The sequence below is a fragment of the Dendrobates tinctorius genome, unplaced genomic scaffold, assembly GCF_039654945.1.
Source record: "Dendrobates tinctorius isolate UK_male_01 unplaced genomic scaffold, ASM3965494v1 ptg000070l, whole genome shotgun sequence".
NCBI lineage: Eukaryota > Metazoa > Chordata > Amphibia > Anura > Dendrobatidae > Dendrobates > Dendrobates tinctorius.
This window is the reverse complement of record NW_027361738.1, coordinates 55,510,154-55,527,545: the sequence shown is the minus strand read 5'-3', so window position 1 is coordinate 55,527,545 and position 17,392 is coordinate 55,510,154. Positions and strand designations below refer to the sequence as shown.

Sequence of the window (17,392 nt, the reverse complement as noted above, 5' to 3'; positions counted from 1 at the left end):
TTGCTAAGGGAAAAGAGAGGATGACATCTAGGAACACAGTGAGCAGCCATTTTGATGGGGCCTGCAAAGTTACTGACGGTCTTTTCATGTAAAGTCTGGATCAGAACAGGCCATCAGTCAGCAGAAATGTTTCCTGGATTTCTGTGGAGCAGACAAGCAGACGGTCCATCCATGTGTATAAAACACAGTGCTCTATGTACAATCCCTGGCTGCTCCGTGCACCGAACAGGGTGCCCCCCCATAGACCAGCACACTGCTCTCCTGAAATACTCTGTGCTGCTGTCACCCTGCTCCTTCCACCATACATCAGGCCCCTGTCGCCTCGCTTTCACACATCGCCAGGACAAGATCTGAGGAAAGGAATGGGGTCTTCGGTCACTGAGGATGGCAGGCAGCAAGGATTCTGGAAGCAGGGAGACAGCAGCACAGAGTATTTCAGGAGAGCAGTATCACACGGGATAGGATTAAGGTACTGTCACACTAAGAGATATCGCTAGCAATATCGCTATAACTTGTGACGTTATAGCGATATTGCTAGCGATATCGCTGTGTCTGATACTTACCTACGACCCGCTCCCCCGCTGGTTATCGCTGATCGCGCGAGAACGTCCAGGACTGTTTCTCGTCGTCAGCTTCCTGCGGCGCTTCCTGCTGTGACGACGAGCGACGCGTGGACACGGGTGGGAGGACGCAGGATCGCCTGGTGTGACAGGTAAGCAGCGACCCCCGACCCCTGCGATGTCGCTGGTGAGATCTGCCTGTGTGGCAGCTCACTAGCGACCACTTAGCGATGTACCAGCGATCCTGACCGGGTCATATCGCTGGTGCATCGCTAAGTGTGACAGTACCTTCAGATACACGGCTCAGCAGTCAGTATCACACAGGAGAGGATTAGATACAGGGCTCAGCAGTCAGTATCACACAGGATAGGATTAGATACACAGCTCAGCAGTCAGTATCACACAGGATAGGATTAGATACATAGCTCAGCAGTCAGTATCACACAGGAGAGGATTAGATACACGGCTCAGCAGTCAGTATCACACAGGAGGATTAGATACACAGCTCAGCACATAGTATCACACAGGAGAGGATTAGATACACGGCTCAGCACACAGTATCACACAGGAGAGGATTAGATACACGGCTCAGCACACAGTATCACACAGGAGAGGATTAGATACACGGCTCAGCAGACAGTATCACAGGAGAGGATTAGATACATGGCTCAGCACACAGGAGAGGATTAGATACATAGCTCAGCAGTCAGTATCACACAGGAGAGGATTAGATACACGGCTCAGCAGTCAGTATCACACAGGAGAGGATTAGATACACGGCTCAGCAGTCAGTATCACACAGGAGAGGATTAGATACACGGCTCACCAGACAGTATCACACAGGAGAGGATTAGATACACAGCTCAGCAGTCAGTATCACACAGGAGAGGATTAGATGTCCAGCAGATTGCCAAGTGTTTTGAAAGAGCAGGGAGCAGCTCCTCCTATATTTTGCAGGGGCAGCAGCTGGTCGGGTGATTTGGAAAGAGCAGCTCGGTCTCCAGCAGCTCGTCCTGGTTCCTCTCTTACAGCTGGTATGTGCAGAGTGAACATCCAAGCCCTGTTATGCTGGAACAGTACAGCATCCAGGGCTTGCAATAGAGTGTAACTGGAGCTAACAGGAAAGCACTGGGCTCTAATAAGATGGCGCCTGGCCACACCTACAGCTGTGATTGAGATGCCCACAGAGGCGTGGCCAGTTCCCTCCTGATGCAGCTGCAATGATACAGATAGGGTCGGGAGCCGACCGTTATGTCTTATGTCCAGGGACTGCCGTAAATGAACATGGAAAGTGTTGTTCAGCAGCCACAGAAGTAAGATGGCAGCCCCCAGTGGCTGCATTACTACAGAAAAAAAAAAAAATCCATACACACCACTGAGAGGATTAGATACACAGCTCAGCAGTCAGTATCACACAATATCTTTTTAAACTATTTTCTTTTTTACATTCAATTATGAAAAAACACGGCACCTTCCCTTTAAGGCAATTAACTGCTGTCAGAGGTTTGGCTGTAGCTTCCACAGGTCTAGCAGTGGCTATCACCCCTTTACATAGGACAAAGGTCACTGTCCTATAGAGGGACATATAAGGAGAAAATGATAGCATAGGGATTTGGATCAAAAATAGTCGTACTTTATGAGAAAACAATATACTTCCCTCAGAACCAAAAACAAAGCCATTAAAATTGCCTTGTCGATATGCCAACACCTTGCCCAGTGTCAACTGGACTACTGTGCTTAGACACATAGAGTTCCTGAGAACAATGAAAAAATATACATCCGGACAACATGGAAACAACTAGTCATAGCACGAGAAACTACTTTTTCCATGGTTTCCCTCCTGTAGATGGAGGTTAAGACAAAATGTGCCTTGACCTCCCATCCATTAACTGAATGTATCGAGGTCTTGCTAACCCTCTGAAAAAAAAAAACAATCTTATGATGCTGACTGGAAATGAAAGAAGGTACTTTTCAATAGCGAGAATTTCTTTTTTATTTTTGTGCACTAGTATTCACTGAGGTCTTTCCTGGAAGATAACTTGAACTTACTACAGTATTAACTTCTTTTCATATGATGGTTAAAAGTATTGCAGTTTTTCCAGTTTTTTAACTTTCTGGCCAGACTGGAAGATGTCTGTATATGTTAGTAAAAACATCTAACACCCAACTGACTACCTTTAAGAACTCCTACAACTTCAGCAAGCCAGAGGCATTGCAGCAACATCCTGTGATTCCCAGAATCCAGGGCTGTGGAGTCAGTAAGCCAAACCTGCGACTCCGACTCCTCAATTTCCCTTCCACCGACTCCGACATATATTGCTTATATTTAAGTGAAAAATTTATTGTAGTACAATGTGAACATCAGACATTTAATCATTTTTATGATACAATAATCATGACATTTAGATAGAACATAATATCTATTTATTGGAATACAACTTTAGAACACAAAAAACTGTAATAAATTGTAAATATGTAATACACTGTAATATCGATTACATATATATATATATATATATATATATATATCTCTATATATATATATATATATATCCTCCTTCACAGATGACCTCACATCTGACCTAATAATTTTAAGGCCAGAGAACAACCTCATGGGCAACATCTCTAACAATTTCCAAGTATAAAGGAATTGCCTCATGCACAGTCAGTTTTCATGAACGGTTGAATTTTTCTTTTTCTTTGACAGCAAGTGAAACATTTTGCTGAAATATGGTCAATCTGCTTGCTATAGGAGACGGAGTGAAATCTTTTTCCTTGCGGTAACGCTTTGCCTGCTCCATATCATCCAAATACTTGTCAAAGTCAAACTCCTCATCTGATGAGGATGAAGATATGGCAGCAGTAGCACTGTCAGGACCCAAGTCCTCTTGCACCTGGCAGTCCTCCTGTAGGCCACTCATCGTAACTGCTACCTCAGTCAGAGCTTCTTTTCCTTTAGTAAGCTGTTGATCATCAAGCAATATACAATGACTTGGGTCCACATAAACAGCTGCCAGAAAAATTTTATTTTCCAATAGCTGTGTCTCTCTCCGTTTCATTGAAGTAGAAATGCCATCTGCGATTAAATCTCCTCTTTGGGACAGGCAAAATAGCAAGTTCTTCCACTCCCTTATGAAAATGCCAGGAGTTAAATCTTCAGCTTGCAATTTTTTAGTCACGGTAAATAGGTGATTAAGCAATTCCTTCAATTCAGCCACCTGTGTCCATTGACCTTCATTTAGGGTTACCTGAGGGTTCGCCATATCTATAAGAAATGGTTTCAGCCAGGATCAAAACTAGGGGGGGGCAGAACATCATACTGTTCCGCAGAATATCATACTGCACACCTCAGCTGCTGCAGAACCATATACTGCACACCCCTACACTTGAAAATAAAGCCTGCACCTTAAGATGATGTGGTGATGAATACAGTCTATTTATTCCAACTATCAATTGATGTTGATTTGTTACTGAAGATGAGCAATGCCTGTCCTGGGCATCCTTTTGGGCAGCTATGAGGTGTACCTGACTGGTGCTAAAAAAAAAAAGGAGTGTTAGTCTGTGTGCTACCCGGCTTTCATTCTTTTTGGTACAGATAAGATATGGATAGACAGATATGGATAAATGGATAGATAAAGCAGATTTCTAATCTGCTTTTGCTATTGAAAACATTATCTATGAGCGCAAAAACCTTTCAGGTGATGCGGTTTTTTAAAAAGCTGATCTGCTTTTGCAGCTGAAAAACGTATCCTCAAAAAACGCAGCAAAAACGCTGTGTGTGAATGTAGCCTTAGATCAGGAATAGAACAGCCATTTATAGGACATTTCATAACTTTCCCAAATTCCTATGAAAAAAATATTCTGCACATTCTGCATTGAACTACTGTACCCAATTTATTATATATTTTAGGAGTCGGAGTCTGACCATTTTATACCGACTCAGACTCCACCAAAATGAGCTCCGACTCCACGACTCCGACTCCACAGCCCTGCCAGAATCTATGGCTAAAATATTAACTAACATGTTAAATACATCAAAAGAAGCAGCTAAGTTTAGGAGGGAATGGAATCAGAAGCGCTAGAACAAGAGGTCATGTCTTGAATCTGAAAAGTGTAACAACAATAAGGTCTACTGACAGGACAGAGGATGGATAAAACTTTTCTTTTTTTATAGAAGTTGAAATTCTATAAGATAAGAGTTTAAACACACTTTTAAAGCAGAAATGAGAAACCTAAAATAAAGATAGTTAATGACCACCCACTCGTAAGACCATATTTTTAAATTAACATTCTTATTAAGGTCAGACCACATATCCCCCAGCTCTGTCCTAACAGAATGACTGATAAAATAGATTGGTTAATTACCATTCTTTTACTGTAGAAGGGCCGGATAGGAGACCCGCAGAATCATGGACATGTTATGGTCTGTCAGTAAAGGGCCTGTCACACTAAGCGATATCGCTAGCAATATCGCTATAACGTCACTGGTTTTTGTGACGTTACAGCGATATTGCTAGCGATATCGCTATGTCTGATACTTACCTCCGACCGCTCCCCCGCTGGTTATCGCTGATCGCGCGAGAACGTCCTGGGCCGCTTCTCGTCATCCGCTTCCTGTTGTGGAGACGAACGACGCGTGGACGCGGGCGGGAAGACGTCAGGATCGCCTCGTCTGACAGGTAAGTAGCGACTCCCGACCCCTGCTATGTCGCTGGTGAGATCTGCCTGTGTGGCAGCTCACTAGCGACCACTTAGCGATGCACCAGCGATCCTGACCGCGTCATATCGTTGTCGGGATCGCTGGTGCATCGCTAAGTGTGACAGTACCTTAACATATGATCCTATATATAATTAAAGTGAATGATCATTTTGGTATTTTTTAAGCCCAATGTAGGAACTCTATCAGAAAACCAGTACTATTTCTACTATAAATATATTTGAAAACAAGAATATTGGATGAAGAACTTTGGAGAATATTCACGTAAAGCTGTGCGAAAGAACTGATATTCCTCTAATGCAATCATATTTAACAGCAAAATCAGTGCAGCATGCCGAGCCTTTTCTCCAGTAAAAGATGTACGCCATGATGAAACCATAGGGACCGCATTATAAGTCAAGGCGAAAGATACTAACACTGAACCAAAAACTAAGTCTTATAACCTCCTTCTTGCTATGGAACATGCTATACAACGAAGCTTCACTTGTCAGCCAGATTTGCTTAAAGGGCCAAGTCCAACACAGACATTAGATGAGGGATCGATCATCTGATACCCATCTCTCGCGAGCTTCCTATACACCTGAACGTTCAGCTTGGCCAAGCGCTCTTTTGTTCTCCATGAGAGAGCCACTGTCTGACATCTTTGGCAGTGGCTTATCTCAGAGAAGAAAATTGGTCGTTGAAAATTTGATGTGCCGGATCCATCTCACCCCGATATTATCTGTTGGGGAACAGTCAGAGGGTCTCCACACTCAGACTATGGGTCAATCCCACTGGCTTTGGACGATTTTGGTCTAATGTGCAGTTAGCCCTGTTAAATGTGAGTGCAATCAGCAGGTAGCATGCACCTGTCCCATTCCAATGAATAGAACTTGTGCATGCTACCCAATGATTGCACAGATATCCCAACAACTATGTGTAGATGTGATGACACCTACCCTCTGTGGAAGTCAGCAGACCAGGATTAAAGTCCCATATATTGATAACTGGGTATAAGATGAATCTGTAATTTTTACATTTTACAGAAAAATTACAGCTCTTATAATAATTTTAAGATAAGAACACCAGATATCAAACATAAAAAAAATACTGACAAATTAACGTGCATGGGCAAAATGTGCAAAGACGCTGAATGCTTCATACATTACATATGGTGATGCAAAAACGAATAGGAGATGGCTTGTGTCCCGATTCCCGTTAAGTTATTTACTATCATCAACTTGATAATTACCAAGTGTAAATATGATTTGTGGTTTCTAATAAAGGAATATCGATCCTAAAATGCAGAATGAAATTTATTGACCACAAGACGTGTTGACTCACTGGCACAACTTTAGTTATCTTTTCCAAGTATACTAAAAAGAAAAAATAAACTTTCAACTGAAGTACATAAAATATTGCAAGTGCAATCTGAGATTTGTGTACTTTCCAATAATTTGTAAATTATTATTTTTTTTTTTATTGTTGTGGCAAAAGGCAGAGGTCTTTAAAATTTGTATTTACTGTAAAATTGTTGCAAAACTACAACTATATTCCAACAAGCAGTGGATGAAAACAGGTAGAATGGGAGGGGAAATCTAAATATGTAAATTCACTTGACTAATTGGCAAACAACTACTTTAAAGGTCCCGTTACATTTAGCAATGCACCAGCGATGCCGACAACGACACGACCCGGTCAGGATCGCTGGTGCATCGCTAAATGGTCGCTAGTGAGCTGCCAAACAGGCAGATCTCACCAGCGACGTAGCAGCGGTCGGCGGCCGTTACTTACCTGTCAGACGGCAGCTCTGCTAACGAGTTCCTCCCGCGTCCATGGAGTCGCTCGTCAGCACCAGCAAGAAGCAGACGACGTGAAATGGACCAGGACGATCTCGCGCGATCAACGATAGCCAGCGGGGGGGGGGGGGGGGGGGGTCAGAGGTAAGTGTCACATGTAGCGAGATCGCTAGCGATATCGCTGTTGCGTCACAAAATCGGTGACGATCTCACTATATGTGAAGGGGGCTTTAGGGTTGGATCACTGGGGGATTTCTTTTGAAGGTATTGTTTTGGTTTATTTGCTGATTTTACAAAATCCACTTACTGTTCAAATCTTCTGTTGCGGAGATCACCATTGTTAATTCTGACGATACAATCGTTTTCATGAAACAGTTTCTCCCGTTCTGCTTTGCCTCCTTTCTCCAGACGTTTTACTAATAATCCAAGGGTTCTGCAACATTAAGATTGCAAATGATCACAACGTGCAAGACTTCCGCTGGCACTTAATGGCTTGCGGCAGTAGCAAATTTCACACAATGCATACACGAGTAAGGCAAAGTTTTAACATCCCTTTCTAGGACAAACTAAATGAAATTAAAAACAGTAGTAAAAAGCGGTTCAACACTTATCTGTAAAAATAACAATACATTACTGAGCACATGGCAGCAATGATTATGGACATCTATAACTTTAAAAAGACCTTTTAAAACCACAATCATTAACTGCTGGTTTCAATAATTGTATAAAATAGATCTGTCCCAAATTTTCCAATACAAGTCTTAAATAAATCTAGGAGACCTAATGAGAGATTGGTGTACTTACTTTGAAAATCCACATTAGAATGGCTGTATGCTGTTGATATTAGAATGAGCATTTTATGGGTTAAGTTAAAGTTTGAGAGCTCAAAGTAATTACACACTTCAGCTGCTCTAAGTGAATAACAACTGCAGCTTGTACTTTGCAGTGTCACATCTCAGCTGCAGCAGGGAGGAGGGACTCTGAGGAGCTGACGCTCAAAGGGCATACAATGAATTTAAAGCTTCAAAAGGATTATACAGCCATTCTGACAGGTAATCAACATAAGTACACCAGTCTCAGCAGATATAGTTAACATGTTCAAATACTGAAGCATTTACAGCAGTTTCGTTATAAGAGGAAGGATTACAATGACAGGTAACACATCTATACACAGCTGATAAGAAAGGATCCACCAATCTCAGTTTACGCTGCTCCCCCTTAGGCTGTGTGCACACGCTGCGGATTCCGCTGCGGATTAATCCGCACGGATTTTGCAAAAACCGCAGATAAACCGCAGGTCAAAAGACCTGCGGATTATCTGCGGTTTTGCCTGCGGTTTGGTCCTGCGGATTCACTATCTCCACAATGGTGGAGATAGGAACCCGCAGCGGTTTCCGCAGAAAGAATTGACATGCAATTCTTTCTGCGGATTCAAAACCGCAGCAAATCCGCGCGGATTTTTCCGCAGCGTCGGCACAGCGGTTTTTCTTTCCCATTCATTAGAATGGTACTGTACACCGCAGCTAAAGCTGCTGCGGGTCCGCAGCGGCCAAAACCGCTGCGGAAACGCAGCGGAATCCGCAGCGTGTGCACGTACCCTTACACTAGCTTTGCACAAGCTCATTAAATACTTAAATATATTAGAGCCCAGGGTCTGTACACTGCAACTAATGTACATGTGCTGTTTCCTGCTGAAACAAAGAAGTTAAAGTTTATAAAAATCCCAGTGTTCAATTTTAATATTTAATACAGATTGTGATATATAACATAAAAGGAAAAAAAACACCAGACATCAATTTTCTGTAATAAAAAACATTTAAAACAAATAACTGATTTGTCGTATTTTTCGGAATACAGGACGCACTTTTTTCCTTCAATAATTTCGAGGAAAATCGGGGTGCATCTTATAGTCCGGATGTACTTGCTGTGGATGGGGATATGGGAGAGCGGCAGCGGAGGACGAGCGGTAGGAGGGGTTATGGACGTGAGGAGCAGTGAATATACATTTTTCTTTAATAGTGGTACAGTTTTAGAGGCAGCCGCCGGCTTACTGCTATTAAAGAAAATGAATATTCACTGCTCTCCACTCCCATAGCAGTGGGAAGCAATGAATATTCATTGATCTTTAACAGCAGGCACAGGAGCAGCAGTCGCCGGCTCAGGCAGCTACCGTGCAATTACATGTGCCCACTATTAAAGATCAATGAATATTAACTGTCCTCCAAGCCTTTGGGAGTGGAGAGTAGTGAATACTCATTCTCTAGTAGCGGGAACACGTGATCGCATGGCAGCTGCAGGAAGCCGGCGGTTGCAGGTAACACTGTTCCTGCTAGAATATGTTGGGATCACAGGATTTTATCTACAAAAAAGAATTTAATGTACTACCGCCACTAATATATTTCAGTATAAGGATGGTAGGGAGCAACATTGACAATAGCCGGCATTCTAGATGGATTTAAATGAGAGAATATAAAAAAATCTTAAACATTTCGAGTAATCCGCAGTGTGACAGTTACTAATTCTAAAGCAAGAGATGGGAGCTACTTGCGATTCACGGTCTTTTTGAGTCCATGGAAGAAATTGCATATTGAGAGAATTTGCTAATTATAGCCACATGGTGCATTTGTAATAGTTATTAAAGAATAAAAGTAATGGAAAAAGTATTGTTATAATATGCTCGGCAGTGCTAATAAAATTCTTCCTGTAATATCCATCATCAGCAATTCACGAGCAATAATCAATCCATCTCCAGGTAACTATGGTGGGAAATACACAGAGGCGCGCTTACACCTTTCTTTTATTTAGTATCCGACTACTTGAAATGGTAAATGAAGATCGTTTAAATGACATTAGTATTGCAGAGCATAAATAGAAAATATTAGTCTTTAGCGCTCACTAATGTTTTATAATGCTGTCTATCAACCATTCGAAACAGGTTAGCTGCAGAATATGGGTTTACCCCAAACATACTCCAATAAAATAAATGAATTTAGCCTCTCGTGTGCAGTCTTAATATATTAATTAGACTGACCACACACATTAGATGGATGTCAGTCAAAACTATCATTCGGCCGACATCTATCTCCTAACTCCTTTTATACACCGGACCGCTTAATTCGGCCAACAGGTTCCGGTGTTCTCTATGAGACTATGAAACAGACTCCTCTTCCAAAAATATTAGGCGGAGATATCATTCCATGCTCATTGCAAAAAAAGTGAATTGGTGCAACATGCAATGCTCTGACTATAACTATCAATGATAAAAGTCAGTGGTGGGAGGGTCACACAGATCCCACCGCTGTCACCAGTTTGTCAAGGGATCACAACTCCCGCCAATTGTCAGAACAATAATTCAATTGGTTTACTAGTGATGGACGAGGCTGTGACTGTTTCTACTACTAGGCTGGTCATTGAGGAACTCCTCATATACAAAAAAATTAATCCTTAAAAGATACTTTATTAATCAATCATTTAAAAGGTTGTTTTGAAAAGACTTCAACAAACAGGCAAAAAAAACAAAAAAGTAAAAAAATTTTTGCTGATTTTTCCAAATCCAGCCACAAAAATGGAGATTAATTCCAATGTCAGGTGGAAGATCACAAATCTGTATCCCTATAGGGCCCTATATCTCTCTCCTACCTGACAGCGGAGGTTGGCACCCTCTTGATACGCAAATGGCGCCCCCGCTCCTCGGTGACTCTCTCTAATCACCCTGTTGACTCCTATCTAAAAGGCATCAAACTGGAGAATAACAGATGGCCGGGTATAACAATTTCACCAATAATAACCCCGTGCCACAAACCACCAAAAACAGAAAGAAAAGGTGTGGAAAATATTAGCCGGAAAAAGCATTATTTTTTGGCACATATATATATATTTGCTTTGGGAGGGAAACACCTATATTTCCCTATTTAACAGTCTCCCTGCCTAACAGTGGAGCTTTTTCACCCTACGTTACTCTGGTGCCCCCGCTCCACGTAGGCTGACCCTTACTGAGGGAGCATACATAACACATCATGGGCCTCCTGATGAACTCCTTTTACAGGAGGGAAACGCGTTGAGGCGATATTTCATCGGCCATGAGCTAAGTTTTTATGAATTTGCTAATTTTGCTGATTTACTAATCGGGGATAGTGTAATTTGAGTCGAGTGATCAACGGCTTATTTTTGGGCTTGATGCAATATGAAAAATGTGTTGTTTAATGTTGGGGGAATGGAGGTAATAGCAGCTGTTGGTGATCTGAGAAATGCTTAATAATGCTGATTAGAACACATTATTGGTTGTGTATCTGAATTGATTGACATACTTCCTGCCCCCTTTGTTTGCAATTGCCTTTGTTAATCACTATAACCCCGCATACTACATTGGTTTGCCGATACATTGTTGTCTTTGGGGGGGGGGGGGGGGGGGGGAGTTTTTTTTAGGGATAACTCCTAGCCACATATCCTCTTTATTTGGGCCCTGTATGTTCTGACACCCTCCTCCCTGGTTTAGGTGAGAAGTGTTGGGGTCAGGAAGGGTCAGCCTACGAGCAACATGCCAGACTAAAGGCCCTTTTACATTTAGCGATGCACCAGCGATCCGACCCGGTCAGGATCGCTGGTGCATCGCTAGATGATCGCTAGTGAGCTTTCACACAGAAAGATCTCACAGCGACGCAGCGCACGATACTCACCTTTCACACACAGCGATCCAGACGGCCTCCCGCACGCATCCAGCGTCACTCGTCTCACACAGCAGGAAGCCCAGCAGGAAGCAAACGACGAGAAATGGAGCCGCCCAATCTCGCGCGATCAGCGACGGACAGCGAGGAAGCCGGTCGGAGGTAAGTATCACACATAGCGATATCGCTATAACGTCACAAAATCGGTGACGTTTTAGCGATACTGCTAGCGATATCGCTATGTGTAAAACCCCCTTAAAGCTCCCCATGCCTATTAGATTAATTTCGTCCACAACTTATGATATTGATGTGTTTGGCTGATACTCTAGTGTGGCACCGGGGGGCACCGGTCAACAGACTGTCGAAGTAAATGTAGATTGAGCACTTCAGATTTCCGCCCTGTCAACCATTTTGTTCTCCCGAAGATAAGCGGCCTGCAGAGATGTCAGTGGGCATATCTTTATAGAGAATACAGGAGCACTAAGCACAACAAGCTTTCCTGTATGCATGAGAGACGGCCGAGAGGACTGTCATCCGAACGATCAGTCGAAGCATTGGCAGGCCAACAGCCATCTAATGTGCATTGGGGTCTTAAAACGGCAGATTAAGAGACCATTAAATGCCGCACATCTAGATTTACATCTACGGCAACAGCTTGAAAATAATAATGCAATTGATCACTTTTAGCAAACTTTTATCTAATGTGTTTGGATAGAGTCAGAAAATGAAAAAGTGAGGAACGATTGGAATACAGTAGAGCTAGATATCATAGACAGTGTTTTTTTGCAATTTCTGTTCTAAGTCCATAGAAAAGTTTAAAAAATTATAAAAATACTGCAAGCTTGTTAAATACAGTGAGACCAGAGAACAGTATTTTCTACACTTAAATACCAATACGTCCTTTTAAAAAGGATATTAAAAAATACATACTACTTTCAATTTGGTAACGTACAAGCAGGACACCTGAGATATATTCAATGTGAAATAAAAATAACTACCCGCAGGCTCCCTAGATTGCCTTTTGTGTATGAAGAATAACAAATATTGGCACGTTCCTGCCTCTGTACCCATGCACTAATGAGTAGTTCAGGTTTCCTTTATTCCCAGCTGAGACCTGATCATCTCACGCAGGTGTCTTCAGTTATGCTCTGTGCAGCGCAGCTTCTATCAGTCGATAGAAGGACAGAGTAAAAATCAACGTTGGTATCTGACTAACAGACCATGGGCCTTTTCGGGATTTTATCCCAGATGTGATGAGAGTAAAGCCAAAGTGTGGCCCCTAGGGGAACCCAGACCAGACGTTTACCAGCACATGGTACCCTGACCACAGGAATGCAAGGCTAAAGGTATTCAATACAAAGCGAGAGAGGTAATAGATTATAGGATCTGATTCCAATGTGTCTCGCAAAAAACTCCAGCTTCACACCACATGAAGGGCTGATCGCCTCTCCTAAGTCGCAGTAAGTAGAGCAAATCCACACAGTCAGGAGAGCTTTCTCGTGAAATCCTTAGGAAATCACAAAGAGAACAAAAATCAATCAAAACTTAATAGAATGAGCATAAAAGAGATGAAACCTCGGGAGGCCCATGAGCAATAAGGGAAAAAAAAGAATAAAGAAAAGTTTCCAAATTCTGACAGGCAGAACATAAACCTGACAATTGCAGTCTCTGCTACTGCGCTAACATCTAAATATTTTCCACTTGTTTCGTAGGACTATATACTACTGTATGGTTGTAGATGATCGAAACTGTACTGCAGATCTAGGTCTGAATGCTCAATGATAACTATGTGCAAAATTATAATCATAATGACTGAATTTAAAAAGGTATTGCCCGGTGAATAGAAGTACCATAATCCACAGGGTAGGTGATAACTTATAGATCGCAAAAGGGCTCGATTTCCGAGATCCCACCGATCTGCAGAACAGGGCACTTTTAACCCACATTAGAAAGGAGCAGTAGTGCACATGCTTGATCGCCAATCCATTTACGCTCTATGGCAGGGGTCCCCAACCACCGGTCCACGGCCCAGTACCGGGCCGTTGCAGTGCTCTTGCCGGTCCGCGGACACAAGGGGAGCCGGCAGCTGTAGCTTCCATATGGATACTCACCCTGCATCCCTGTCCCTGTCAGCGCAGCTTCATCCAGCACTGAGAGGTCAAGTGGTACCACTCATTTAAGGTCATGAATATGGACACCACTCCTCTCCCATAGGTGTGGCGTCCATATTCATGACCTTGAATAAGCGGTACCACGTGACCGCTCTGTACAGGAAGAAGCTAACGCGCCACGAGATGCAGGGAAGTTCAGCGACGTGAGGGTAAGTATGATGGGGGAGGACGGGGGGGGAGCTCAGCCATGCATACACGGGTGGGAGCGGAGTCATATATAGAAGGGAGGGAGGGTGGGAGCGGAGCCATATATACAAGGGTGGGAGGGTGCTTGCGGAGCCATATATACAAGCGTGGGATGGTGGGAGCGGAGTCATGTATACAGGATGGGAGGGTGGGAGCAGAGCCATGTATACAGGATGGGACAGGGGAGCCATGTATACAGGATGGGAGAGTGGGAGCAGAGCCATGTGTACAGGATGGGAGAGTGGGAGCGGAGCCATGTATACAGGATGGGAGAGTGGGAGCAGAGCCATGTATACAAGATGGGAGAGTGGGAGCAGAGCCATGTATACAGGATGGGAGAGTGGGAGCAGAGCCATGTATACAGGATGGGAGAGTGGGAGCAGAGCCATGTATACAGGATGGGAGAGTGGGAGCAGAGCCATGTATACAGGATGGGAAAGTGGCAGCAGAGCCATGTATACAGGATGGGACAGGGAGCCATATATACAGGATGGGAGAGTGGAAGCAGAGCCATGTATACAGGATGGGAGAGTGGAAGCAGAGCCATGTATACAGGATGGGAGAGTGGGAGCAGAGCCATGTATACAGGATGGGAAAGTGGCAGCAGAGCCATGTATACAGGATGGGAGAGTGGGAGCAGAGCCATGTATACAGGATGGGACAGGGGAGCCGAGCCACGTATAAAGGATGGGAGAGTGGAAGCAGAGCCACGTATACAGGATGGGAGAGTGGAAGCAGAGCCATGTATACAGGATGGGAGAGTGGAAGCAGAGCCATGTATACAGGATGGGAGAGTGGAAGCAGAGCCATGTATACAGGATGGGAGAGTGGAAGCAGAGCCATGTATACAGGATGGGAGAGTGGGAGCAGAGCCATGTATACAGGATGGGAGAGTGGAAGCAGAGCCATGTATACAGGATGGGAGAGTGGGAGCAGAGCCATGTATACAGGATGGGACAGGGGAGCCGAGCCACGTATAAAGGATGGGAGAGTGGAAGCAGAGCCACGTATACAGGATGGGAGAGTGGAAGCAGAGCCATGTATACAGGATGGGAGAGTGGAAGCAGAGCCATGTATACAGGATGGGAGAGTGGAAGCAGAGCCATGTATACAGGATGGGAGAGTGGAAGCAGAGCCATGTATACAGGATGGGAGAGTGGAAGCAGAGCCATGTATACAGGATGGGAGAGTGGGAGCAGAGCCATGTATACAGGATGGGAGAGTGGGAGCAGAGCCATGTATACAGGATGGGAGAGTGGGAGAAGAGCCATGTATACAAGGATGGGAGGATGGGAGCAGAGCCATGTATACAGGATGGGATTACATGTGTGGGGCCATCATATATATGGGGGATTACATGTGTGGGGCCATCATATATATGGGGGATACATGTGTGGTGCCATCTTGCTGTACATGGGGGATTATGTGTGTGGGACCATCTTGCTATACATGGGGTATTATATATGTGGGACCATCTTTCTTTACATGGGGGATTATACGTGTGGTACAACTTCTGAATATTTGTCAAATATGGGACCATCTTGTTGCACGAAAACAAGCCCAGTGCTCCCACTCATTCAAAACCTATGGTGAGTTGAGTCACATTATAAGTGTTATATTAAATAGTAAGTATGCACTGACTACTAAACTACAACCCCATCCATAGCCCCGCCTCCTTATGACCAAAGCCCCGCCCCTGCCACACCTCCATCCCCGCCCTGCCAGGCCATGGAAGAATGGTCTTGCTTGAAGCCGGTCCCTGGTGCAAAAAAGGTTGGGGACCACTGCTCTATGGGGACTGGACTTGCAGCCCCATAGAGAATGAATGAAGCAGCAGACCAGAATATATACTGCCAATTCATTGCAACAAGGATAAAAAATGCCCCATTCTGCCGAATTGCTGTGGTCAAGAGCAGTTAGATCCTCACAGATCTATAGGTTATAATATATTCAGTAGATAGGCATTAACGTCTTTTCACCAAAACTCCTTTAAAATATATGAGGGGATTGCCTAATAAACAGGCAACCCCCACATGTATTCAGCCTGTCTAGGAGCCGCAAATCATGCAGCTACGGCGACACAAACTAAATCTCCGAGCATGCCAAAATACTCTGAGACCACCCGAGCATGATCTGGGAAAGCAGAGTAACGAGTATACTCGCTCATCACTATCAGATACTCATATTTAAGTCACATGCTGTCCATTTCCTTGTGATCCTCCTTGAGATGGTTCTACTCCTTCACTGGAGTCCAGCTGCTTTTAATTAAATTGATAGGACTTGATTTGTAAAGGCGCACACCTGTCTATATAAGACCTCACAGCTCACAGTGCATGTCAGACCAAAAGAGAATCATGAGGTCAAAGGAACTGGCCAAGGAGCTCAGAGACAAAATTGTGGCTAGGCACAGATCTGGCCAAGGTTACAAAAGAATTTCTGCAGGAGTCAAGGTTCCTATGAGCACCTTGACTCCTGCAGTGACCTCCATAATCCTTAAATGGAAGAAGTTTGTGACCACCAGAAGTCTTCCTAGACCTGGCCGTCAAGCCAAACTGAGCAATCATGGGAGAAGAGCCAAAAGAGCCTGCCTAGGCATACTAGAATACCTTGTGATTAAACCCATAGTCCATGGGTTTAGCAGTCAAGGGGGCAGTTGACAGCCATATGTCCTACCCCTTAGCACCACAAGCACCGGATAGCAGCGGAAACGCTAGTCCACAAGACCGTTTTAGGAGAAATTGGTTTCCTGCCACCCTCACTCCGTGGTAGCTCTTCAGTATGGGTTCATGTCCCCTTTCCAGGCTCCTTGGCTCTCAGGGCCCAGAGTGATAGCCGCAGTGGTGCAGAGTTCCGTATGATGTCTTGGGTGGATGTATAATGCTCAATCAGGCTAACCACCTGGTCTAGGTTGCCCGGGTTCCCTTGCCTCACCCAATGCTGTATGGATGCTGGAGAGGAGAGCTCTCACAAGCTGGTCGACAATCATCCTCTCTATAATCTCGGTTTCAGTCACGGTCTCAGGCTGGAGCCAGTGTTTTTTTTACAAGGTCTAATAAGTCAAAAGCCTGAGACCTAGCGAGTCGGACCTCCACAAATGTCCACCTATATAACCGCTGTGCCCGCACATAGGTTCTGACCTCCATCCGGGCAAGAATCAAAGTATGCCTTCTAGGCATCTCCCATCAGAAACGCAGCTATCACTTCAGCCCAATGGTCCGCTGGCAAGTTCTCCTGTCCCGCGGTTCTTTCAAATACGGTGAGGTAGGTTCCAGGCCATACTCCAGACTTATTTTCCTCAGCGCCACTCTGACTTCGT

General features: G+C 44.1%; 1 protein-coding gene across 19 annotated transcripts in view; it reads right to left on the bottom strand.

The window, feature by feature from the left end:
• Positions 1-17,392, bottom strand: part of PARD3 (par-3 family cell polarity regulator) — a 656,180-nt gene that overhangs the window by 321,053 nt on the left and 317,735 nt on the right. For all 19 annotated transcript variants that reach the window (XM_073581677.1, XM_073581663.1, XM_073581668.1 and 16 more), the window contains one exon: positions 7,363-7,488. In XM_073581677.1, coding sequence (XP_073437778.1) covers positions 7,363-7,488 — 126 coding nt within the window. The remainder of the gene's footprint in view (positions 1-7,362; positions 7,489-17,392) is intronic.